At 39.4% G+C, this 25,070-nt stretch overlaps 1 protein-coding gene across 1 annotated transcript in view; it reads right to left on the bottom strand.

Annotated features, from left to right (window-relative positions):
* LOC309602011 (ADP-ribosylation factor-like protein 15) overlaps positions 1-25,070 on the bottom strand; it is a gene marked incomplete at both ends in the record, with an annotated part of 207,235 nt that overhangs the window by 138,624 nt on the left and 43,541 nt on the right. Inside the window, one exon of the mRNA XM_082335286.1 lies at positions 18,708-18,916. Coding sequence (XP_082191412.1) covers positions 18,708-18,916 — 209 coding nt within the window. The remainder of the gene's footprint in view (positions 1-18,707; positions 18,917-25,070) is intronic.

Raw genomic sequence — 25,070 nt, 5'->3', positions numbered from 1 at the left:
TCCATATTAAAAAATATACTCATAAGCTAATTTTACAATGTGGTAAAACCGGGACTGACACACTGAGAAAATCATTGAGAAATGCAGCACTGTATATTGAAAATGTACTTTGTTTCCCACATTAAACTGTCATGGAAACTTTAATTTATCAGGAGGTAAAACTACAACAAAGAATCATAGAATAATTTAGGTTGGAAAAGACCCTTAAGATCATTGAGTCCAACCGTTAACCCAGCACTGCCAAGCCCACCACTAAACCATGTCCCTAAGCACCACATCTACACGGCTTTTAAATATCTCCAGGGATGGGGACTCAAGGACTTCCCTGGGCAGCCTGTTCCAGTGCCTGACAACTCTTTCGGTGAAGAAGTTTTTCCTAATATCCAACCTAAACCTCCCCTGGCACAACTTGAGGCCATTTCCTCTCGTCCTATCGCTTGTTACTAGGGAGAAGAGACCAATCCCCCCACCTTGCTACAACCTCCTTTCAGGTAGTTGTAGAGGGCAATAAGGTCTCCCCTCAGCCTCCTTTTCTCTAGGCTAAACAACCCCAGTTCCCTCAGCCACTCCTCATAAGACTTGTGCTCCAGACCCTTCACCAACTTCATTGCCCTCCTCTGGACACGCTCCAGCACCTCCATGTCCTTCTTGTAGTGGGGGGCCCAACAGTGAACACAGTACTCGAGGTGCGGCCTCACCAGTGCTGAGTACAGGGGCACCATCACCTCCCTGCTCCTGCTGGCCCCACTATTCCTGATACAAGCCAGGATGCCATTGGCCCTCTTGGCCACCTGAGCACACTGTTGGCTCATGTTCAGGCAGCTGTCGACCAACACCCCCAGGTCCTTTCCCGCCAGGCAGTTCTCCAGCCACTCCTCCCCCAGCCTGTAGCGTTGCCTGGGGTTGTTGTGACCCAAGTGCAGGACCCAGCACTGAGCCTTGTTGAACCTCATGCAGTTGTCCCCGGCCCATCGACCCAGCCTGGCCAGGTCCCTCTGTAGGGCCCTCCTACCCTCCAGCAGATCGACCCTTCCACCCAACTTGGTGTCACCTGCAAACTTGCTGAGGGTGCCCTCGATCCCCTCATCCAGATCATTGATAAAGATATTAGACAGGACCGGCCCCAGTACTGAGCCCTGGGGAACACCACTCGTGACCAGCTGCCAACTGGATTTGACTCCATTCACTACAACTCCTTGGGCCCGGCCAGCCAGCCAGTTTATTAACCAGTGAAGCGTATGCCCGTCCAAGCCATAAGCAGCCAGTTTCTCCAGGAGAATGCTTTGGGAAACAGTGTCAAAGGCTTTACTAAAGTCCAGGTAGACAACATCCACAGCCTTCCCCTCATCCACCAAGCGGGTCACCTTGTCATAGAAGGAGACCAGGTTAGTGAAGCAGGACCTCCCTTTCGTAAACCCATGCTGCCTGAGCCTGATCCCCCCGTTGTCCCGCACGTGCCGTATGATGGCACTCAAGATGATCTGCTCCATGACCTTTCCCGGCACCGAGGTCAGGCTGACAGGCCTGTAGTTCCCTGGATCCTCCTTATGGCCCTTCTTGTAGAGGGGTGTCACATTTGCTAACTTCCAGTCGACTGGGACCTCCCTGGTTATCCAGGACTGCTGATAGATGATGAGAAGTGGCTTGGTGAGCACCTCCACCAGCTCCCTCAGTACCCTTGGGTGGTTCCCATCTGGCCCCATAGACTTGTGTGTGTCTAAGTAGTGTAGCAAGTTCAGCCAGGCCGGTCGTCTTCCCTGCCGGATCATCTTTTAGCACATGGGGATGGCCTGCTCCTGCGCCTTTAAGATTTCCTTCTTGAAGACTGTCCAGCCTTCCTGGACTCCTTTGCCCTTCAGGACTGCCTCCCAAGGGACTCTCTCAACCAGGCTACTGAACAGGCCAAAGTTTGCCCTCCAAAAGTCCAAGGCAGCAGTTCTGCTGACCCCCCTTCCTTACTTCTCCAAGGATCAAAAACTCTGTCATTTCATGATCACTGTGCCCAAGATGGCCTCCAACTGTCACATCACCCACCAGGCCCTCTCTGTTCACAAACAAGAGGTCCAGCGGGGCGCCTTCCCTAGTTGGCTCCCTCACCAGCTCTGTCAGGAACTTATCTTCCACACACTCCAGGAACCTCTGAGACTCTCTCCTCTCTGCTGTATTCTATTTCCAGCAGGCATCTGGCAAGTTGAAGTCCCCCACGAGAACAAGGGCTAGCGATCGCGAGACTTCTCCCAGCTGCTTACAGAATACTTTGTCCGCCTCTTCATCCTGGTTGGGTGGTCTATAACAGACTCCCACCATGCTATCTGCCTTGTTGGCCTTTCCCCTGGTTCTTACCCAGAAACACTTGACCCTTTCATCACCATCGTCAAGCTCTAGACAGTCAAAACACTCCCTAACATACAGGGCTACCCCACCGCCTCTCCTTCCTTGCCTATCCCTTCTGAAGAGCTTGTAGCCACCCATTGCAGCACTCCAGTTGTGCGAGTCATCCCACCATGTTTCCGTGATGGCAACTATGTCATAGTTTTCCTGCTGCACAATGGCTTCCAGCTCCTCCTGTTTGTTGCCCATGCTGTGTGCATTGGCGTAGACGCACTTCAGTTGGGCTATTGATCCTGCCACCTTTTTGGGGGGAGAAGCCCTAGTTCCTACATGACCATTCTCAGGGGCTTCCGTGGTTTCCAACACATGCATAGCCCTTGCGGCTTTGCTGCTGCATGGATCTCCATCCCCTACCTCCACTGAGATGGCAGACCAAAGGACCTTGCTAGCACACCATCCCTTAAATGTTGGTGTGCCACCCCCAGGCTTATCTCTAGCAAGCCTGGTTTTACCCCTTTCCCCCTTCCAATCTAGTTTAAAGCTCTTTCAATGAGCCCTGCTAACTCCTGTGCTAGGATCCTTTTCCCCCTTTGCGACAGGTGTACCCCATATGTCGCCAGCAGGCCTGGTGTCGTGTAAACCGACCCGTGATCAACGTGTGATCAACACTGCAACCGAAAGAGGATCAAGAGAAACCAGAAATAATCTGGCACCACATATTAATACATAATCCAATGCAAGTAAAAACCAAAAGCTAATGTTCAACGATTAGCCTGACATCCTATTGTCCTCTGTTCCTTTTAACCAAGACAGTCCCTTAATGTCAATGAAATCATTTGAATGATCAAGGGGAGTACAGTTCCTGAAGTCAGGTAATAAAAATTTTCTTAATTATGGTCAGCTGTTCTTAAACATTTAAGTTTGTATATTTACTAGTCGCAATGAGACACAGAAAGATCAAGACAACAAACTCTGTCCCTGTAGCACAATCTAAAAGTTAACACAGTTGTATGTCAGTTGTGGAAAACTGATTTTTGACAGGCAGCAGGAGTAAGAATCAATTAGCAAAACTTCTGGTAGCAGACAGAAAATAGTACCTTACCCCAAGACCACCCATTTGTTTTATTACCTACTGCTTCAATTCACAATGATAATATAGCTAAAAGGCTGCACTTTGATTTTTATTAAAGCCAGCCAGATCAGAAATAGCAATGACAAGAGTTTGCTATGAGTTAAAGGCTATCAATGCAACAGCTTAAAAGGATATTCTGCATGGTAGTTGTACTCTTCAAATCATGGAGATTCAGGCCACTGCCAAGTAAACAAATGAAATAAAAGAGCAAATACAAATTCAGAAATAGGTAACTCCAGCTTTTTCTTTTTGCAATTGCAAAGTGGCCATAAAATATTTGCAAATATTAACCAAAGATGACGAAGTATATTAGTCTGTCTTAAAGACAGGCTGTCAAGTCCAATTCAAGTGTCAGGAAGCAACATTTACTATTAGGAAGAATTATTCTTCAGAACATGAAGACAATGGGTTTTTTTGGTCTCTGCATTTATAAGTATAAATTTAAGATAAATCTGTATTCATTTCATGACCAATGGCATGAAGATTAGTGTTTAACGCTTGCTCCAAGAGAAACAATAAAGGATATGAGGAAAAAAAATCATAATATGCTGCAGAAGACTAGAAATCAACATTCCTGGGCAACTGCCACTAGATTTTTATTTTTACATATATATGCATGTATACGTATATATATGTGTGCATATTTAATAAACACAAATAAAAATTATGTATTATACAAACACGCACACACATACTCTCTACAGATCTCAAAATAAGCAGCACAGGCACATAATCAAGGGACCCCCAGGGCTTATAAAGTGCAGCAACCTTGTTAGTGTTTGGCCTTTCTTTCGCACCCAGTCTCATTGTAAAACAGTCAATCAATCATGAAAGTACTTTAAAAAGCTGGTTTTCTTTTTATATTTACAGCATGATTTTATAATGTACGTTTCATGTTTTACAGAAGCTGGTACTTCTGTATATACTCCTGGCAAATTCAACATGAACCACAAACTTTCTAATTTACAACTTTCAGAAATCTGAATGCTTTTGAATACCGGGATTTTCAACTTTGCAATTTAATGACAACCTTGCCTTTGGCCTTTCCTGACCTGTTGTGAAGTAAATCAGGCACACTAATGTGGGCTAACAAGTCTTTTTCACACTGTTCGATCACCCTGCATCTTTTTTCTCCACAGACACTGCCTCTCTCCCACTCTCTGTCTAGCCATCCTCCCTCAAAGCAAACAAAATGATCACTGTAACCCTGCATTACTGCTCATTAGATCATCACAGGTTAGTCAAGTGGAACTGCCTGAGGTTCCCAAAGGAGAGCTATACTTCAAAAATCTGTCCATGTCAAATGAAGAAAAAACCCCTGAGCATGGGGTCACCCAGATCAATGATCAAAAGAGACTGAGAATAGTGGAGGAAAAAAAGAAAAAGCAGCCCTTTTTTGTTAAAAAACAGCCTTCTGTATAATAAATCAGAATACAAAGATACTAAGCTTTTTCTCCCCCTTAACAACACTCCATTTTCACTTTAAAATAGAATACCTTGTTTCTCAGAAGATTTTCTGAAAGTAGGATTATTTTTTAAGTTCTAAGAGTGAGGTTTCAATAAACCTCAAAATTACCTTAAGAAAATCAGCAAGAGAAATAATAATGGAAAATGCTGGGGATTTTCTCTCCATCATATAAATATTTAATTATTCAAAAATGTAATTAAAATAAATTTTCATTAAAATTATTATTTTAATTTAAACAAATGATGCATTCTGAACTTCATGAGAAATTATACAGGTAGTATGTCCACAGAAAAATAGTCAACCAAAATTACATGGTTTGCACTCTTCTGATACATGACAGATGTATAGTCATGTGCAATACTTGAAGAATGTGCAGCACCATTTCTGTAGCCTCTGTTCATCTTTTAAGAACATACAGCAATTTATTAAAGACAACTAACAAAACCACAGAAAAGTCCAAAACAACAAAAAATATTTTTAAATAAAGCAACAACTTTATCTATAAGTAATGAACTTTGATACACAGAACAGACGAAATTACTCAATGAAGAGTACTGGCTGTATAACAAAGTTCTGTGCAAACATGTGCTTTTGAAAGCAACATTGGATAGTCTCTTCTTACCCAGAATGAATGAAATATGTAAAAAATGAACCTACATAATGCATTTTAAAAATCGCATAGATAACTCTGCTTATTCAAAATGCGTTATATATTTTTTAAACAACAAACATACATTGTGCCACCAATGAAGACAGTGCTGCAGCTAAAAGGACCCAAATGTTTCCTGCAATATTGGTGACAGGGCGTCTTTTAATTTATAACTCTGAAGAGCTTTATTTTTCTGCCCTAGAGAGTAAATCAAATTTCATTCTCTTATTTCCTTTATCCTCAAGCCATGAGTAAAGGCTTAATTAAGAGACAGGAACAAAGGTATTTAATTTGGAACAGAATATTTGATAGTAGATTTGTAGTTAATATATGGTCTGTTCCAAAGGTATTACTGCAGTAGAACAAAGCTATAGGAAAGCAAAAGAAAGAAATCCTTAAAATACTTAAATATTTCATACAACTTCAGTAAAATAATTTCTTAGCCTTTATTACCACAGTAACATAAAAAAACAAAACAAGAATGCAAATGGTGTGATAATACATTAGGAAAAAATATAGGAAAAAATTACAGAACAAATATGTATTGACAGAGAGACCAATGGGACAACTTAATTTAAAAAAAATAATGCAATTGTAGCAAATATATAACAATATATGCAGTAATCCCAATTATCCTCTTCTATACATATGCGTGGAAGAGATGAACAGCCTTTTAAGAAAAGCTCATTCACTAATGCAGGTTGGGGGTTTTGTTGTTTTTTTTAAACAGTTTGTTAGATGCCTAGCAGTGCATATTAATACTTGAACAAAGAACTTCAGCATGCATTAACTTTAAAAAGGCCTACACACAAATATTGAGGTTTTAGTTTTAAGACAATATTTCTGACCCTTGCAACTCTGCATCTGAGTGGAATTTGAACAGCCAAAGATAACAGAGAATATCAGAAAAGTAAAGATGTTGAGAAATTGTGTGTGCATATCACCATGGATTATTCCATGTATTGTTAATACTCTTATTCTTCTAAACAGTAGAAAAAATAATTTTAAGAATGACCTGGGTAAATATGAATACTACATTAAAACATTTAAAAAAATAATTTCCTCAAGTTTTGTTTTTGTTTTGTTTTAAATAAGTTTTCTAGTTTATTTGTATAATCCTTCACTAATAATTCTTTCCTAGACTAACTCAAAATTTCGGGCTGTTCGGATTGCAGCAGAACTAGTTACTGTTTCATGTCAGACTGCTGTAATAGATTTTTCTAAACATTTAAACTATTTTGAGAAAACATTTACGCTTATAAAGATTCTAGCATGACTAATGATATGCTGCAATATCAACAAATCATCATTAGAATAATGTCATTATATTCAAAACTCTGTTTCTAGTCTTATGAATAAGATTGTTCCCAGATGGTAGAGAGTGGATAATTCATGTTTCTTCAGGGGTATGTCTGCATCTGCTGCTGAATCACTGCAAGAAGGGGATGGGAGAATGGTTTCCTCTTTTTGAGCCAAATGTCGTTATGCACCGGACAGAAGAGATTTCTGAAAAAATAATGGACACTCTTCTCAGCATACATCCCTACAGAAGAAGGCCTCCAATGGACTGCTTTAAGCAAAAACTCCCTGAACTGTGGGACCCTTCACCACTTTTGAACTTGCCCTTCCATTCTTCATTTTTGTTTCAATCCCAGATTGCTCTCTACTCATCTCTTCTGCTTTACTGCCAGTAAAGTTCTGGGGAGTGGCAGGGAGAGGTGCGCACAAGATTTGTCACTAGTCCCCTTCTATTCCTCCCATTACTCCTTATCTCTGGATTATCCCATTTTCAAAAACCACAATGTCCTGTCCAACACTCAAGCTCATAACCTGGGAACAGTCTTTGATTTTTGGCTTCCCTCACACCCACACAGTATCCAAGATTTTTCCAAAAGCATAATGGTATGAAGGCTGGTATGGTATGGTTCAGCACTGAGAATGGATAGGAAAAGATTTAATCTCACCTTATAATGCTAGGTCATTCTTTCTTGGTCCTTGGCAACTGCAGTGTTGTCCCAGTAACATGCATCCAGAATTCTGATGCAAAAACAATCCTTTCCCTATCCTGTCACTCGAAACACATCCTTGTTGTGTAAAGTCTCACATGTATGCCATCATCTCCACGTCCAGAGCTGCATGATTCTTTCCCTCTCATAATCATAGGACTTTTATGCTCACCCATCTCAAAGCAGTTTCAACCTCTGAGAGGCCAATGATGCATCAATTTTCAGTTTTGCTTTCCCTCATGCTACCACACATTCCAAAGAGAAATTCCTCTCAAGCATGTTCAGAAAGGCTGAGTTTGAAGAGGCACTAAAAGCATCCCATACCCAAGCTGAAGTTTGAGCACCTTCTAATTTGATGCAGGTTTAAAGAAACCCTGCATACACATGTTCCCAGCAAGCTCTTTGAGTTGTTGGTAATTATAGACAATATTAATCTATGTTACTTCACGGTGCGGGTAGTGCTGATGTAGCTAAAAATTTTCTATTTTTCAGGCATATAATTAAATTCCAACTTTAACTACCTATATGGATATGAAATGGATAGCTTTTCTCCTATTCAGTTATTCTTGAACCTCCCTTCTGGTATGACCAATAAAGATGCTCATCATGATCTCCCACGCAGTGTGAGAATCTAATTCCCGCAGAACGGACTGAGACCAGAAATTCATTTCATATGCTGCATACCTACTCTAATGTAATGATGATTATGTAATCATAATCAACTTGAACATTTTTTTTTTAAATTTACTTCTGTTATATTGAATACCAAATATAAATGATATAGAAAAGTACGCAAAATTATCAGAGCGCCTCTTGCCTTGGTAAATAAAAGGTTCACAACATAGTTAACTTCCCTTCAATCAGTAAACTTATTTTAATACTAAAGACATTATGATACTTTCTCTTTAAAAAAAAGGATATGTCCTCATCTTTAAAAAAACAGCAGCTTGTATTCTTGCACTCAAGAATTCATTCTAACAAATATAAGAAGGATGTCTGAAAGGAAAACACATTCTAAATCACTTATACACATTCTAAATCACCTATACAATAGCAGAGTTTTCACAAACTTGATCCAATGCATTACTAAATACTTTTCCATTCTTTTTCATCTGATCCTGAGACCTTTTTTATAAAAGTTGTAGATCTGTATTTAGAAAGCAGTTATATAGCCACTAGTTGGTTCCATTTGAAATAGTTATTTATTCTGAAAGAAATCTTCTCTTGCTCATGCAAAATGTCTCAAAAAATAATTAATTTTTTGAGCACTCAGGAATTCCTCTGAACAGCAGTTTCACAGACACAGAGGCCCAAAAGGATCATTATGTTCATGTAGTCAGATTTGTATCCAACAGGCCTTAGGATTTCATTTAATTATCTACTACAGCCAAGCAACTTTTGACCAAGCAAAAAAGGTTTCAGAAAGAATTCTAAAAAGCTGCCCTCTTCTCAGCTCCAGAAGTCTTTAATGAATACTACATAAGCATTTGTAAGTATAAAATATTTATGAAAAACATTAATAAAAGATGAATACATATTTTTTTACCTGAAAGCATTTGAAAGTTTCTCTAATCACTTTGCTTTTTATTTATACAGACTATGATATAACTTCACAGTCACTATGTTTAGTTCTGCAAGCACAACTCATAGAATCATAGAATCATTAAGGTTGGAAAAGACCCTTAAGATCATCAAGTCCAACCGTTAACCCAGCACTGCCAAGTCCACCACTAAACCATGTCCTCGAGCACCACGTCTACCCTTCTTTTAAATACCTCCAGGGATGGGGACTCAACCCCTGCCCTGGGCAGCCTGGGCCAGTGCCTGACTGCCCTTTCGGTGAAGAAGTTTTTCCTAATATCCAACATAAACTTCCCCTGGCGCAGCTTGAGGCCGTTCCCTCTCGTCCTATCACTTGTTACTGGGGAGCAGAGACCGACCCCCACCTCGCTACAGCCTCCTTTCAGGCAGTTGTAGAGAGCAATAAGGTCTCCCCTCAGCCTCCTCTTCTCCAGGCTAAACAACCCCAGCTCCCTCAGCCACTCCTCATAAGACTTGTGCTCTAGACCCTTCACCAGCTTCGTTGCCCTCCTCTGGACACGCTCCAGCCCCTCCATGGCCGCCTTGGGGTGAGGGGCCCAAAACTGAGCACAGCATTCGAGGGGCGGCCTCACCAGTGCCGAGTACAGGGGCACCATCACCTCCCTGGTCCTGCTGGCCCCACTATTCCTGATACAAGCCAGGATGCCATTGGCCCTCTTGGCCACCTGAGCACACTGCTGGCTCATGTTCAGCCGGCTGTCGACCAACACCCCCAGGTCCTTTCCCGCCAGGCAGCTCTCCAGCCACTCCTCCCCCAGCCTGTAGCGTTGCCTGGGGTTGTTGTGACCCAAGTGCAGGACCTGGCCCTGAGCCTTGTTGAACCTCATACAGTTGGCCTCGGCCCAACGATCCAGCCTGGCCAGGTCCCTCTGTAGGGCCCTCCTACCCTCCAGCCATTTGACACTTCCACCCAACTTGGTGTCATCTGCAAACTTACTGAGGGTGCCCTCGATCCCCTCATCCAGATCATCAGTGAAGATATTGAACAGGACCGGCCCCAACACTGAGCCCTGGGGAACACCACTCGTGACCGGCTGCCAACTGGATTTGACTCCATTCACCACCCCTCTCTGGGCTCGGCCGTCCAGCCAGTTTTTAACCCAGCGCAGAGTGCACTTATCCAAGCCGTGAGCAGCCAGCTTCTCCAGGAGAATGCTGTGAGAGACAGTGTCAAAGGCCTTACTAAAGTCCAGGTAGACAACATCCACAGCCTTCCCCTCATCCACCAAGCGGGTCACCTTGTCACAGAAGGAGACCAGGTTAGTGAAGCAGGACCTCCCTTTCATAAACCCATGCTGGCTGGGTCTGATCCCCTGGTTGTCCCGCCCGTGCCGGGTAATGGCACTCAGGATGATCTGCTCCATGACCTTTCCTGGCACCGAGGTCAGGCTGACAGGCCTGTAGTTCCCTGGATCCTCTTTCCAACCCTTCCTGTAGAGGGGCGTCACATTAGCTAACTTCCAGTCATCTGGGACCTCCCCGGTTGACCAGGACTGCTGATAAATGATGGAGAGTGGCTTGGCAAGCTCCTCTGCCAGCTCCCTCAGTATCCTTGGGTACTCTTTGAACTCCTTCTCTTTGAATGACATTTTCTTTTGTCCTGGCTAGGAAGACTATGAGGACATTTACTTTTCAAAGCACATAGTGAAAATAAATGCTTCTTTCATACCTCTCTCTCAACCCCAGAAAAAGTACTTTAACATCTACTCCAGAACCTTCATTGTTAAGGAATAGGGGAAAATTGTTTCCCAGGTTTTCCTGTATAACCTTCTTCTACTGAGGTTCACTCTAGTGGGATAAGCAAAAAAGGTGAATGAGAAAGGTGGCAGGGAGAAAGGTCCAAGTCCCACTGGGTTTATATATGATCGGTTGTAGAGTTCCTCATCACTGTTTTTCTGCACCGGTACCACTTCCACTCTCACCTTCCTCCTGCCCCTTGTTTGTGCCTGTACACTAACTTATCCAATTGTCTTGTGAGCTGAGTCTGTTTGAAAATAAGACAAGGAAGGAGAGGAGCAGTAAGTAATTTTTATGCCCAAACCAGCTCATCACATGGCCACACAAACAGTCGGACTGTCACACCTGAAGGATGGGATAGGCAAAGAGGCCAGCATGCAAGTCAATAGTACTGACAAAAGAAACAAAGTACACCCATCTATACATATATAAAACAACCATTTACAGGCACAAACAGCGCTTTAAAAATCAAGTTACTGATGTTGAAAAGCTATACACAGCAACACCCTTCAAAATCTACTCCAAAACATGCAACTTTTTTGGCAGACCTGTACCTTGCACCATTAGTTGCAAGCACTACCCAAGAGATTTACTTTTCTAGGGACAGTTTGATGTCATGAAACTGATATATGCAGACAGTACTTCCAACTCCTGTGTTTTAGCTACTCTACTCCTGTTCTTCAGCTCCCTGTACATTGTGCAATAAGTGCACATTTGCAGGTGTGCTCAAGCATTTTTGTATCTTTAGGAGGGTCATTCCAATTCAAAGTTTCTAGGGGCACTCTTTCAACTCAGTTCCTTGCAGACTTATTTCTTTGTCAAGAGCAGGACTAGGAATTTACTTTTCAGAGATTTATATTTCTTTGTTAACTTGGACACATAAATTGCTACAGCACAGTTATTTGCAAGCTGTATTATTCACCTAAAAATTATCAACAATTCCAACTCATCTTTTGATCTAATGAAAATATATTGGGGATTTTATCTGTCATGGCTTTGTTTATTTTAAAACAGTAATTGAAACAGAAATCCACGTAAAGAAAAGAGTATCCTTACTGTTTGGATTTTTCATGTCACTTTTTTATAAAGGGATTTTCAAAAAAATGTAGAGCCATTCTAGATAGATTTATTTATAAATCCTTAAAAAGTCTTTACAATTCCTTTTCAGATCATCTTAATTTCTTTTTTGCTCACCATTATTTCCTCCCATATCAGTGACTCAAAGAGAACAGACAAATCCAGCTTCTTCCAAGATTTGCAGTTTCTCATTTTAATTTCTTTATATGGTCACTTGCATTTTGCAGCAATAAGTATTTTCTACCCAACTTGCTATTAGTATGATCATTCTAACTATGCAATGATTAAAGCAAACACTACCTGCTAAATATTTACATTGAACACAGACTTGCAATTGTATGAAATTGTTTCGCTCTTCACATCCAGCTAGGATCTGGATCTACTTACAATATAAAGAAATAAAAAAACAATTTAAATAAAAATAATCTGTATTTACATTATTTTATTTTAGGATCTTTTTATATCTAAATCATCTCCCTAACAGCTCTGAAGAAATTCTTTTATCAGAAAGGGATTTCCTATGAGACGTGTAAATAGGAGTTATTTCTGCATTGTTCTACACATGGCAAAACTAATATTTCCTAATCATCAGTTTAACAACGTCCTCCTCTTCTGCAAATGTGTTCATAACTGAAGTCTGACAAATAACTCCTCTGTTCCCACAGTTGTGAAGGAAGCAGCCAATACTCAAAATAGCAGAGTCCAGTTCCAAAACAATCTTCAAATATCAGGGGATACACCTTGGATGAGAAGTATTTGCGGTGAGGGGATTGCAAATATTAAGGTCATTAAGGTCACTATGATCTCAAAACAGGGTAGGAATCCATATTTTGGCTATTTGCTGAAGTAATTTGAAGATAAATCATTTCAGAAACAGTTTCTTGAGGAACCAAACAATCTGCCCCTAATTTAACTTTGCTATAGATGTCCCTGTCAAAGTACACAGATTTGCAACAGCTGATATTTAAGAATTCAGATTGGTTAACTAATTTGAGAGGCTTGACCGGGGTGAGAACGAGGTAGTCTGCAAAGAGCACTTCCATTTTCACTCTCTGCTTCAGGCTGTTTTTGTAGTACCTGGTGCTGGAGGCATCAGCTGTTCAAAGGTGTTAGCTGAGATAGTGCACACTCTCTGAAGCTAAGCCTCCTCACATGTCACTGTTCAACACAGTTTTTCAGATTGTTAGTAATGACATATACAGTAATACACACTGATAAGTTGAAAGGGTTTCAATAAAGAAACTATTTTCCCCTAAACTAGCAGAAGCTACAAAAGGCATGAACTATGGCAAAATAGTATGAAGACACTGACCACCCTAACACAAAATACAAAGAAGTAATTAAGTCCTGGAATTAAGCCTGTCATATATGCAGCCAAGTCAGACCATAAAGCATCAGCAGGCTCAGAAAGTGCAGTTTCTATAGCGCTCCAGCTCCCTTGCGTGAGTAAGGGCCTCCGCAGATGCTGACAAACCGGGACATTCTCCCGTGATGGTTATTTAGCTTTAAGACACTTAAGACATCAAGACGACATTGTTTATCTACAAAATTATTTCCAGACATAAAAAAAAACAGAGAAGAAACTGGCAGGGTAACAGATATTAGCCCTCACATCACTCAAGTGGCTCTTTTCATAAGGAGAGTTACCCTCCACTTTTCTGCTAGCAGAAAACCACAATTCAAAACCCAGACATCTTTAAAATACTCTCAAATAGATAAATACATCACAATCTATGTAAACATTGGATCAACCTTTCACATTTGCTTTTGAAAATATTGTTTTGTAATTCAAAGATATTTTTAATCTTGCTCTATCAAAGAAAAAAGGAAAGTGGGAAAGACTTTCCTCTGGAGTTTCACACATTGCAACTTTAAAGTAAGATCTTGTATGCAAAAGGAAAAAAAAGCACTTGTGATCAGCTCACTACATAATCTTTTCACCTTTTTTTTCCCCTGACAATAATATTCTAAAAGATAATATAATCTTAAAATAGACTGAGAAGACTTTTGATTCACTGTCTACTAGTAAGCCTATGTTAAAAAGTTCTAGCATTTTTTAAAAAGGGAATTTAGAATATATCTTCAATGATTTCCCCTGGTACTAGTGGTCAACAATTTATATATATGAAAGAAATGTATTAATTGCCTGCACTTTTGGATAACTAAAAGAAAACCCACCAAAAGGTTATACTCTATGAATGTCTTCACATATATGATCTTAGAATAGAATAGTTCAGTTGGAAGGGACCTACAATGATCATCTAGTCCAACTGCAATCTTGAAAACAGCCTTAAATATAAAAAAAAGAAAAAACAAAAACCAAACAACCAAAGAAATTCCCCAAATCCAACACCCCACCACCCAAACATGTAGCTGCTTCACCATCGAACTGGCAAAGCTCCATGGTTCAATTGGGTTTCTACTTTGGCCAGTCCTGCATGGCTTCCAGAAGTCCTCAACAGATTCAGATGAGTGTTTGCTCAGCACAGCCTGTTCCTCAAGTACAGTGGCTATGAACAACTTCCAACCCATCTTACCTGCGACTCCTAAATATTGCTCTGACTCAGGAGGAAAGCAACTCTCAGTTTGCATACTGGTTCAAATCACAGGAATCCACTGCAACATCCAGTTTCTGATATAATTACACAAAGTAGCAGAGATTCCAAAATAAAAATCAACAAATTGGTAATCATAGTCATGCTGCTGTTCCCTTGCAAAGCAATTTACAGTGCTCTTATCACCATGTAATGTTTTAAGCCTGTAACAGAAATCTGACTAATCAAAAACACTTGTTATAATCAAAAGCACCTTTGTGATGGAAAACCAGCAGCACACTCCATCAGTAAGATGCTTATTAAAAAAATATAATTAGGTACACTGTTCTAGAATTGCACCCTGTATTTTGGAAACAGTGGCCAAACAAACTGATATGCCATTACTAAACCATCTTCCCATCTGCTGAGTAACTAAATTTATTTTTCACTTGTAACTATATTTACTAATTCAGGAGGTTTCCAAAACAGCAGTAAGAACTGACTTACATATGATTGATTCTTCATTATTGTAATTTTAATCTAAAATAAGGTTATTTTACAACATACCTATTGACTCAAATATGATTGTCTGAGTTTTACAGTCTGGTTAATATATGCAGTCTTTATTTCAACATGGCTCAGTTGAAATAATTTAGTAGCTATTTGAAAACACTTAAATATATGCTACTGTCACAAGAACATCAAAACAACTTACAGATATCTTTGACATGGGAAGGTGGAATAAATGCCATACAACTTGACATAACAGAAATAAGGGGCACAATATTTAAAATGACATCTTAATTTATAGTTTCTAGAATGAAGTGTCAAATGTACTTTCTTGGTTTCATTTTAAAATTAAAAAAATAGGAAACAGCCAACCAGCAACTGAACAAAGGAAAAAAGGATTACATTTACTGATTAGTATTTCAACTTAGCGTCTCCAGTAATTTTTCCTAATCACTTCAATAATATTAAGTATTTTCTCCAATTATGCCTGCAAAATGAAATAGCTTAAATTACATTTCATAAATTAAACAAATTAATTGGATATTCTTAAAAATAGTCATCGTTTTGAATTGAACTATTCATGACATCATTGCTTAATAGTTACAGCATACAGCTTCTACAATACTGTTTCTACCAATGCATGGAGAAAACACATTAAAAATAAAATACAAAATTTTGAAAAACTGAAGCAACTGCACTTCCCAACAATAAATATAACTAACATCTGTTGCAGAAACTGCTTGGCACTTCTACAGTTTTGTGAAGGATTTTTGTTGTAGATAAATATTTTTTTACAATTCCTATTATGCACCACTCAGACATTTTCTTTAAGGGGTCCTTCCTTATCCCCATTAAAGAAAGGCAACTTGTTGTCTAAAAGAATGCATACATACTTCTAAATTTCAACTGTGATTCATTTGTATTAATGACACACAAAAAAGTAAGACAATACCTATATTTAATGGACTTAGTTCTGCAAAAAAGTCTAATAAAACTCAATGCTCAACACACTATTTTTGTTAAAGCTTATAAAAATGCTCTTTTTGAACTAAGAAATGGTTCTATGATGATTCAGCATTTTATTTTCTTTCATTACACACCTCAGTAATGAGGACAAAAAAACAGCAAAGCCTTTAGGAAAGCAAGACATTTCTATTTCAACATCAGAAAAATTTGACTAAGGCTCCTGCTTTGCATTCACAGCAAACATAGAACATAATTTTTTCAGGGACAAAATACCAGTAACAACTGGTATTTTATTTAACAACCCTTTCTTAAGGGTCTTTTCCAACCTTAACGATTCTCTGATTCTATGGCAATGAAGTTGCTGAAGGGTCTAGAGCACAAGTCTTGAGAGGAGCGGCTGAGGGAGCTGGGGTTGTTTAGCCTGGAGAAGAGGAGGCTGAGGGGAGACCTTATTGCTCTCTACAACTGCCTGAAAGGAGGCTGTAGCGAGGTGGGGGTCGGTCTCTTCTCCCTAGTAACAAGTGATAGGATGAGAGGAAACGGCCTCAAGCTGCGCCAGGGGAGGTTTAGGTTGGATATTAGGAAACACTTCTTCACCGAAAGGGCTGTCAGGCCCTGGCCCAGGCTGCCCAGGGAAGGGGTTGAGTCCCCATCCCTGGAGGGATTTAAAAGATGGTAGATGTGATGCTTAGGGACATGGTTTAGTGGTGGGCTTGGCAGTGCTGGGTTAACGGTTGGACTCAATGATCTTAAGGGTCTTTTCCAACCTTAATGATTCTATGATTCTATGATTCTAACTTTGTGACATTCTCCTTCATTTCTTTTTTGTAATTTTGTTTTCCACTATTCTTAAGTAAAGAATTTCAGACATACACTGAGATCCTGATACAAGGGTGTTTTTTTTTTCTGAAAATATGCATAAGCTACACGCATTTAACAAAATTCTTGTATTCAGCATTTCATACAGACTCAAAGTAGAAAGACTTGTTTACTATGAAAATACACTGAAAGATTTTTTTTTTTATGAAGAGCATGCAGTAGAAACATATTTAAATGCTACTGTAAGCACATAAAGATCTATTCCTCTACTGAGATATCAAGCAATTGGTAATGATGCAGAGGGATAAGGAGAAAATGAGGGTACTGTCAATAAAAGAGAAGAAATGCTAACTCTAAATACACAAAAGATTCAGTACAGGCCCAAAAGTCCATCCACATGGGCTCAACTGCAAAATGGAGAGTTAAGTCTATAACTTGCTGTAAAGCAAACTAACTGGCATATGTCACGTGGCATAAAGACTTTGTTCCTCTCCTGTATTCACTATTCTCATGAAACTGGAGGAAGAACATTTCTTAAATGAGATTTATAATCAAAATCTTCAGTTAACTGTAAACCCAATTTGGAGGGTTTAAAAAGGAAAAAAGTAATAAAATAATAAAGGCTTAAAAATACTTAAATCATGTGAAAAAAGCATTTCCGTTGATGGAAATCGTAATCTGCATAGCTCTCTGAAAAAAGTAAAACCAAAACACCGTGGGATTCTCACTCTCTTCCTCTGATATTAAAAACATCACTATACCCCAGTCACATTTACATTTCTCCTTCTTAACACATAATAAGCTTAACATTTTATCCTCTATTTCTTTTTGCTAACTAAAGAGGCATAAATAGCAATAAAACAATACAGAATGTACAAAAAACTATACTGTACAAATAGCAGTTTTCCTACAGATCAATAATTTTTGCATTGAATTGAATTGGCATTCTTCAGAAAGATCATATTTTAGACAAAAGAGCATCTAAGAAAGCAACAATTTTAAATACAAAGCAGCACAGTAAGGTGATGAAACAGTTTTGACTCTGCCGTAGTAAAAACCACCGCTCACGGAACAAACAGGAGATTTCACATACAATCTTTAATGGGAAGAGTCCTTTAAATGACATTTATGAACAGAATGACACAAAGTTTAATTTCTTCCTACAACTTCAGAAGAATAAGTGGAGCTTCTCATAAAGAATCAGTAACTTTCAGCATTTCCTCAAAGGTATGTGACACAATAGGAATGTAGGTAATAAGAATTTTTCAGAAACTTAAGAGCAAAAGGTACACTGAATAGAACAATTATATAATTTACTATGTGACAGCTACAAATTAGACAAAGACATTACTCCTTAAAATAAGAAAATCAGAACAGGTTGAGGACTTCGGAACAGGAATTGCAACTCTGCCCTCGCATCAGTACATAACAGTTAAGAAAAAAGCTTTTACATAAAAGACTGCCCATGACTGCAATCTATTGGTTTAAGCAGTTGCAAAGAATGGAGTAATGGGATAGTGCAAGATTAAAACTAATAGCAAATAAAAACCCAAACAAAACAAAAAAATCACTGTCCCAGCAGCTTTTGATAAGAGTAGTTTAAAAACATCTTTTCTTCCTTAAGCAAAATATGGTGAAAGCAGGAGAACTGTGTTTGTATCCAAGTATTACTTGTCTGTTTTCCAGAACAACTAAGCCTGTATAGAGTGCATTGGACTAAGTTCTTAGGGGCTGGGACTGTTCTTGGTCTGTGTACTTACAGAGAAGAGTAAATGAGGCCAGTCCTTAACTAGGATGTCAGGGTAATATGTAATACTGGGTCAGTGGTGTGCAGACAGTAAATACAAACAGGCAAGATGCTGCCATGTTAACATACCTCTTGTACGGAGCGAGCTGCTGGCTTGTCTTGATGATTGGCCAGTATTAAAAACGGCAAAGTACATAACTGTGGGTGCTGGAGAGCAGAATGCAGTTCATTCCTAGCAGTTTCTAGATCATCTTCAGAGGAGGCACTGTCTAATACAAATATTACCCCTTGGGATCCTTGGTAGTAACGACTCCAATATTTCCTGATATTGTCAGTCCCTTTCAAGACAATAATAAGAACTAATTAAAACAAGTATAGTTAAACAGATTTAACACTTGTATCTGAAAATAACCCTTCTACTTCGAACAATCAAAGCAATAGACTAGATTTTTCTCTCCTAAATATACATTGTTGAAAGAATAAAAAGTAAAAAAGCAACCATAAATCCAACACACACACAAACATCAAACTAACATTGTTTAAATAAGGAAGGAATTTGACTCAGTGCAGTTCTTTATCCCTGAAAATTTCTGCTCCATTAATGAGTACTGGCAGAACTACCATGCTTCCAGTGCCACCTAGCCTAATCCTATACCTTCTCACTGAAATATCTTGGTATTAATATATAAACCTTTGCCCATTCTTTTTTCCTTAGCCCTGCAGCTCCTTGCCATAACCTGTAGCTTCTGTCATGGCAGTTGCTCATTTCTGAGCATGGTAAGGTCTTCCAGTTCATCTCCAAACTATCGGGCAAACACTTCATAACTGGAAAAAAGGTGTCAGGAAAGCCTATTAAAGTTGTAATTAGACACTTAATGAGGAGAATGGTGATACAATAGTGAGTTGAACAGTGACAACATGCAAAGGCATTCATTTCATCTACTTTTGCTCTGTCAGCCACACTAAGGATTTTGGAAGAGCCCAACAGTAGACACATGAGTGACTATACAGGCTTATGTGCCACAGTAATTTTTAGGACACAGTTCAGCAGCACTCAGCCATCTCAATATAAGCTAAGCAATAAGGTTATCTATAGAAAGCTTTTGTCTCCCCTGGAGAGCAGCATATGTTTGTAACATTGAGGTAGGAAAAAAAAAAATTAAAAAAATTGTATTGGACAGCTATCAAACTATCTACACTATGATTTGGATATGGGCTATTCTTTGTATGTCTGAATCTGGCACTACACTCACAAGGACTAACACTAAAAAGTGAACAGCAGCAGTAATACTCTAGTAGAAAGCTTGACATGTCTGCAAGACAGTGATTTGCAGAAATGTGCTGCAAGTATCCTTTACAGACACTATTCTTACTTTGAGATAGAGAAGTGAACTTTAACGTAGACACAAATACCAAGTGCTAATAATAATAAAACTCCATTTTAGTGAAACAAAACAACTACACAAAAGTTCTGACCAAAACATTGGCACAAAATGAGAATTTAATGCAACATAATTACTATAACATTGATATGATACTTAAAATATTCACTTAATTTGTGTACACTGTGCAACAGAAAAGACAGCCACTAAAAAAAGGTGAAGAAATCAATATCTAGGGAGGAATTTACACCATACACTTTAGGCATCCAATTCAGATATTCAAATCTCGCTACATGGAGTTACTCCCTTCTCTGTACTAGCCACACTAGAACCTTAAGCACTCAGTTTCTGTATTCTGCACCTAGCACAATTTAGGTGGCTAATGAATGTTGTGAACACGTTTTCCTATAGAGGATATTGAAGTCAGACCTGAACAGTGTTTTTCTGCAAGAGATCTAAAGAGATGGTTAAAGGTAAACGGTCATGGGATTTAGTAAAGACCTTGCTTAATTTCTCTATTAATTTAACCAGATTCATAAAGTAACAACACACAAATAGGACAGGTGTTTAATTTATTTTATCAACTTCTGAAGATCAACATTACTTATACAGAAGAGGGATTGCATTGAAAGCTAAATCTGTGTTTCTGTACCACCATAATATCTATCAGTTGTACTCGTAAAGAATTTCATAGCATCTGTTAGATGTCCCAGTCTTTCCAAACAGCTGTCTTTGTCAGAACCAAGTAGGGCAAGTTGCCAGAGGGACACTATTTACATAGCCACACACAGCAGCGTCGCAGGCTTCTGAAATATCACATTACTTTAAAAACTGGTAGAGAATAATTTTCAATGAAATGAAAGGAAAACACCATGATCAGTTCTTTGAAGGTCTTTTTTTTTTCCCCCAGCAATATAACTTGTCTTATCTATTCTAAGCTTCAGCCAGCTACTTTTCAACCACATGTCACTGCCAGACCCTGAGTCTTATCTCTAACTGTACTATTTCTAAGGAGAAAAATTGTGTGGTGAACTGCAGAGCATTTGACCTCTTGTATCCAGGCACACGGAAGAAAGCAGCACATGGATCCCTACATGAGACACTGGAGCCAGAAAAGCAGTATGCTGATTTGTTGACCTTATGGCCCTGTCTTTTTGGTTCGGGTTCTTCAGCTGGTGAACTTTGTTTCTCCACATCAACTGTCCCAAAAGAAACACCACCAAAGCATAGTAGTCCTTTTCTCTCCAGCCCTGGCCAGTCACTATGGCATAGTTCTAAGAAGCACCTAATAATGCCTAACAAAACTTAGTATTTCCTTCAAGATTTTCCATTAGAATAGTGACCTGCTCTGAACTTGCTTATGTTTTAATTCTGATGAAATCACAGCCTGAGGTTTAAGAATAACAAAATTTGTACTAACCAGACAAGAAAGAAGACTGAGAAAGTCTGTACCTCGGGTGCCATTTTAACTCATTTTTCTGGCAAATGCACTTGAAAAGTAATTCTTGGCATCAATAAACTATCAGCAACTGGAAATTGCAATTTCTATAAGACAAATAAGCTTATATTTTTTTGCCTTAACTCTTCATATCCAAGGAGCACAACCTGTTCTCAGCTTCTTTCTCCAGAGCATTAGGTAGTATGTTGTGGTGCTATCCTGGGCAGGAAACGCTGGCCTGTGAATAATGACCCAGCCATTGCACTTCATGGTATGACAAATTTAGTCTTACAGAGCAAGCAGTTGTTTTTAAAGGTGTAGTTTAGCACAGAGTATCCTATGAATTAATCACTTCATGTCCAAACTAAGTAAAAAAAAAAAAAAAAGAAAACACTCAGGTAAAAATCCCCAAAGCATCAGAAAAACATAACAACAATTCACATTAGACCTAGGGAATGTGTTATGCGAGAGGTTCACTAAAATGTGACATTCAGTGTACTATTTTGCTCAGAGACAGGCAAGAGTCACGACTTGTGCCCGGGTATATGATTTGATTCCCTCAGCAATGAACCCACAGGAGCCAAAAGTCCTGTGATATAACTAAAACATCCCATTCACAAATAAATTGGGAAAAAAAAAAAAAAAAAACAGCCAACCAACCCACCACAACACAATCATGCTATTTATTAGAAAAGATAGTATTCGGTGATAGAATCATAGAATCATAGAATCGTCAAGGTTGGAAAAGACCCTTAAGATCATCGAGTCCAACCATTAACCTATCACTGCCAAATCCATCTATACCATGTCTTCGAGCACTGTATCTATCTGTTCTTTAAATACCTCCAGGGATGGAGACTCAACCACTTCCCTGGGCAGCCTGTTCCAATGCTTGACCACCCTCTCGGTGAAGAAGTTTTTCCTAATATCTAACCTAAACCTCCCCTGGCGCAGCTTGAGGCCGTTTCCTCTCATCCTATCTCTTGTTACTAGGGAGAAGAGACCGACCCCCACCTCGCTACAGCCTCCTTTCAGGCAGTTGTAGAGAGCAATAAGGTCTCCCCTCAGCCTCCTCTTCTCCAGGCTAAACAACCCCAGCTCCCTCAGCCACTCCTCATAAGACTTGTGCTCTAGACCCTTCACCAGCTTCGTTGCCCTTCTTTGGACACGCTCCAGCCCCTCCATGGCCTTCTTGGGGTGAGGGGCCCAAAACTGAACACAGCACTCGAGGGGCGGCCTCACCAGTGCTGAGTACAGTGGCACTATCACCTCCCTGGTCCTGCTGGCCACACTGTTCTTGATACAGGCCAGGATGCTATTGGCCCTCTTGGCCACCTGGGCACACTGCACAAACATAGGTTTGAATTACTCTATAAAAAAAAAAACATAACCTCTTTTCTTATAGAAAAACTACAAGTGAGGTGGGGGTTGGTCTCTTCTCCCAAGTAACAAGTGATAGGACAAGAGGAAATGGGCTCAAGTTGTGCCAGGGGAGATTTAGATTAGATATTAGGAAAAATTCTTCCCGGAGAGAGTGGTCAGGCCCTGGCACAGGCTGCCCAGGGAAGTGGTGCAATCACAGTCCCTGGAAGTGTTCAAAAAATGTGTGGATGTGGTGCTTAGGGACATGGTTTAGAGGTGGACCTGGCAGTTGGGTTAACGGTTGGACTCGATGATCTCAGAGGTCCTTTCCAACCTTAATGATTCTATGATTCTAATGAAAAACCCTAGTCATTCAGCATTACTACAGGGAAGGTTTATTCAACTAACTGTTCAAAATTTTAAAAAATTTTAATTTGTAATTTTAAAAATATCAAATAAATATTTTTTTTTTTATTATCAGCCAAGGGTATAGTGTTTCCATATTAATACAGTTTATTATTTTTATCAGTGCCAGTAAGTACCCTCTCAAATGCCCCTTGGAAGCTGGGGGGAAGAGTTTGAGAGTTACGTGCAGTTTAATACACATACAAAACAGGTTGCACAATGATGCACTCCTGTAAATATTATGCAAAATGCAGAGCTGCAAATCTTCCTTTTAACTATGAATACTTCTGTTTACATCTTCATTCACGGCAGTCTGAGGCTACCTTCAATTCCCTCCTTTTCAGTACTTTCAGGAGAACAGAACACAGCATTACAGAAAAAAAATTGACTGAAAGCAATTTAAAGGCATCAAATTTGTTAATTGTCAAACTTCCAGCAAGTCTCCATTGAGAGCACAACAAATGTCACACAGCCCTTGCTTTAAGATAGTCTACCCTGTGCATGAAAGCTCTTATTCACCTCAAAACAGGAGGAGGAATACATCACAGCTCCAGAGAAGTTATATTCTCAATCCAGGGAAGAACTATTTTTCCTTCCCACCAAAAATAGTTAATCTGGGGCCATGAATGCATGCAGGCTGCAACCAGTTTTTCTACCACTTCAAATATAACATCCACTCACCTGAAATAAAGACACCTACCTATTTTGAAGGTTATATAGTTGATAAAAAGTTACATAGTTAATTCCTCTACTGATATTAAACAAACCGTTTATAACTAGCAAAAAGATTAAAAGATGACAAGGAATATGTCAACTGCACCACAAAAATCTTCTTGCCTGAAAGACTGCCCCATTGGTGGGGGAGTAAGAAGGAAGGGAAGGGAAAAAAAAACCACAACTCTTGTATGTTCTTGCAAAATTTTAAAATATACCCTACCCCCTCCCTGAAAAACCTTATGAAAAGGCTTTTGAAATAACTGTTTCTAAATCTACATAGGATTTATGACTTCACTTTCCATCACTTCCTCACAAGGAAAACTGTCATGTTTTCTTAGGTAATCAGGAAGATGCTTGAAATCTTAGAAATCTTAACACATTTTTAAGAGATCTGGCTGCTTCTTATCTATCTCGGGTATACTTTCTGTTTAGATCTCCCAGTAAACCCCTTGAAGAAATACAGCATATAGATTTTGGGGTTTTTTTCATGAGCTATTTTTCAACCTGTTTTCTCCTTTTTATTACAAATAAAGTTACAAATCCTTTCTAAGAAAGATACCCACTTTGTATGTACATGCAATTTGTCCACATTGACAGACACATCCACACACAGATACAGAAGTTTCCCGTGGGTCTAATGTCAGTCACCCTTCGATGCCTATTTTGTATTGCTACTGCTTATTGCTAAGCAGCAATACAGCTGCTAAGCCAAAACCTTCCTCAAGGTTCAAAATTTCCAGGACTTTTGCTTCCTAGGGTTTAAGACCAAGAGATCATAGCCTGCTTTCTGCAGCTTTTCAGGGACTGTACTGCAAACATACACAAAGCATGGCAGCAGGGAATTGGCAGGTATTTTTTCCCTCAAGGAGGAACAGTTTGAGATTGCTAGATCACCTATATTCATTGCAGAAATTCAACAACACTCTGAACAAACAGCATAAAAGAAAACCCCAGAAACGCTGAGGAATAAATATTCTCCCTTTATCCTCAATATATACAAAAAACAGAAATACGCATAAAATATTGTGCTTATTTCTACTTTTCTTATCAAACTGAAGCTTATGGAAACCATCTCTGTCATCTCTTGTCTGCCTTCCAGGCTTCCTCAATGAGATTAATCTGGAAGTCAAGCCTTCAGTATTTTCCCTATTAGATAACTTAGGTGCTGTCTCCAACTTTGAATCTTCA

Source organism: Platalea leucorodia (assembly GCF_965183815.1).
Source record: "Platalea leucorodia genome assembly, chromosome: W".
Classification (NCBI taxonomy): domain Eukaryota; kingdom Metazoa; phylum Chordata; class Aves; order Pelecaniformes; family Threskiornithidae; genus Platalea; species Platalea leucorodia.
Note: the sequence above shows the minus strand (reverse complement) of the source record. Positions and strands in the feature narration are given on the sequence as shown.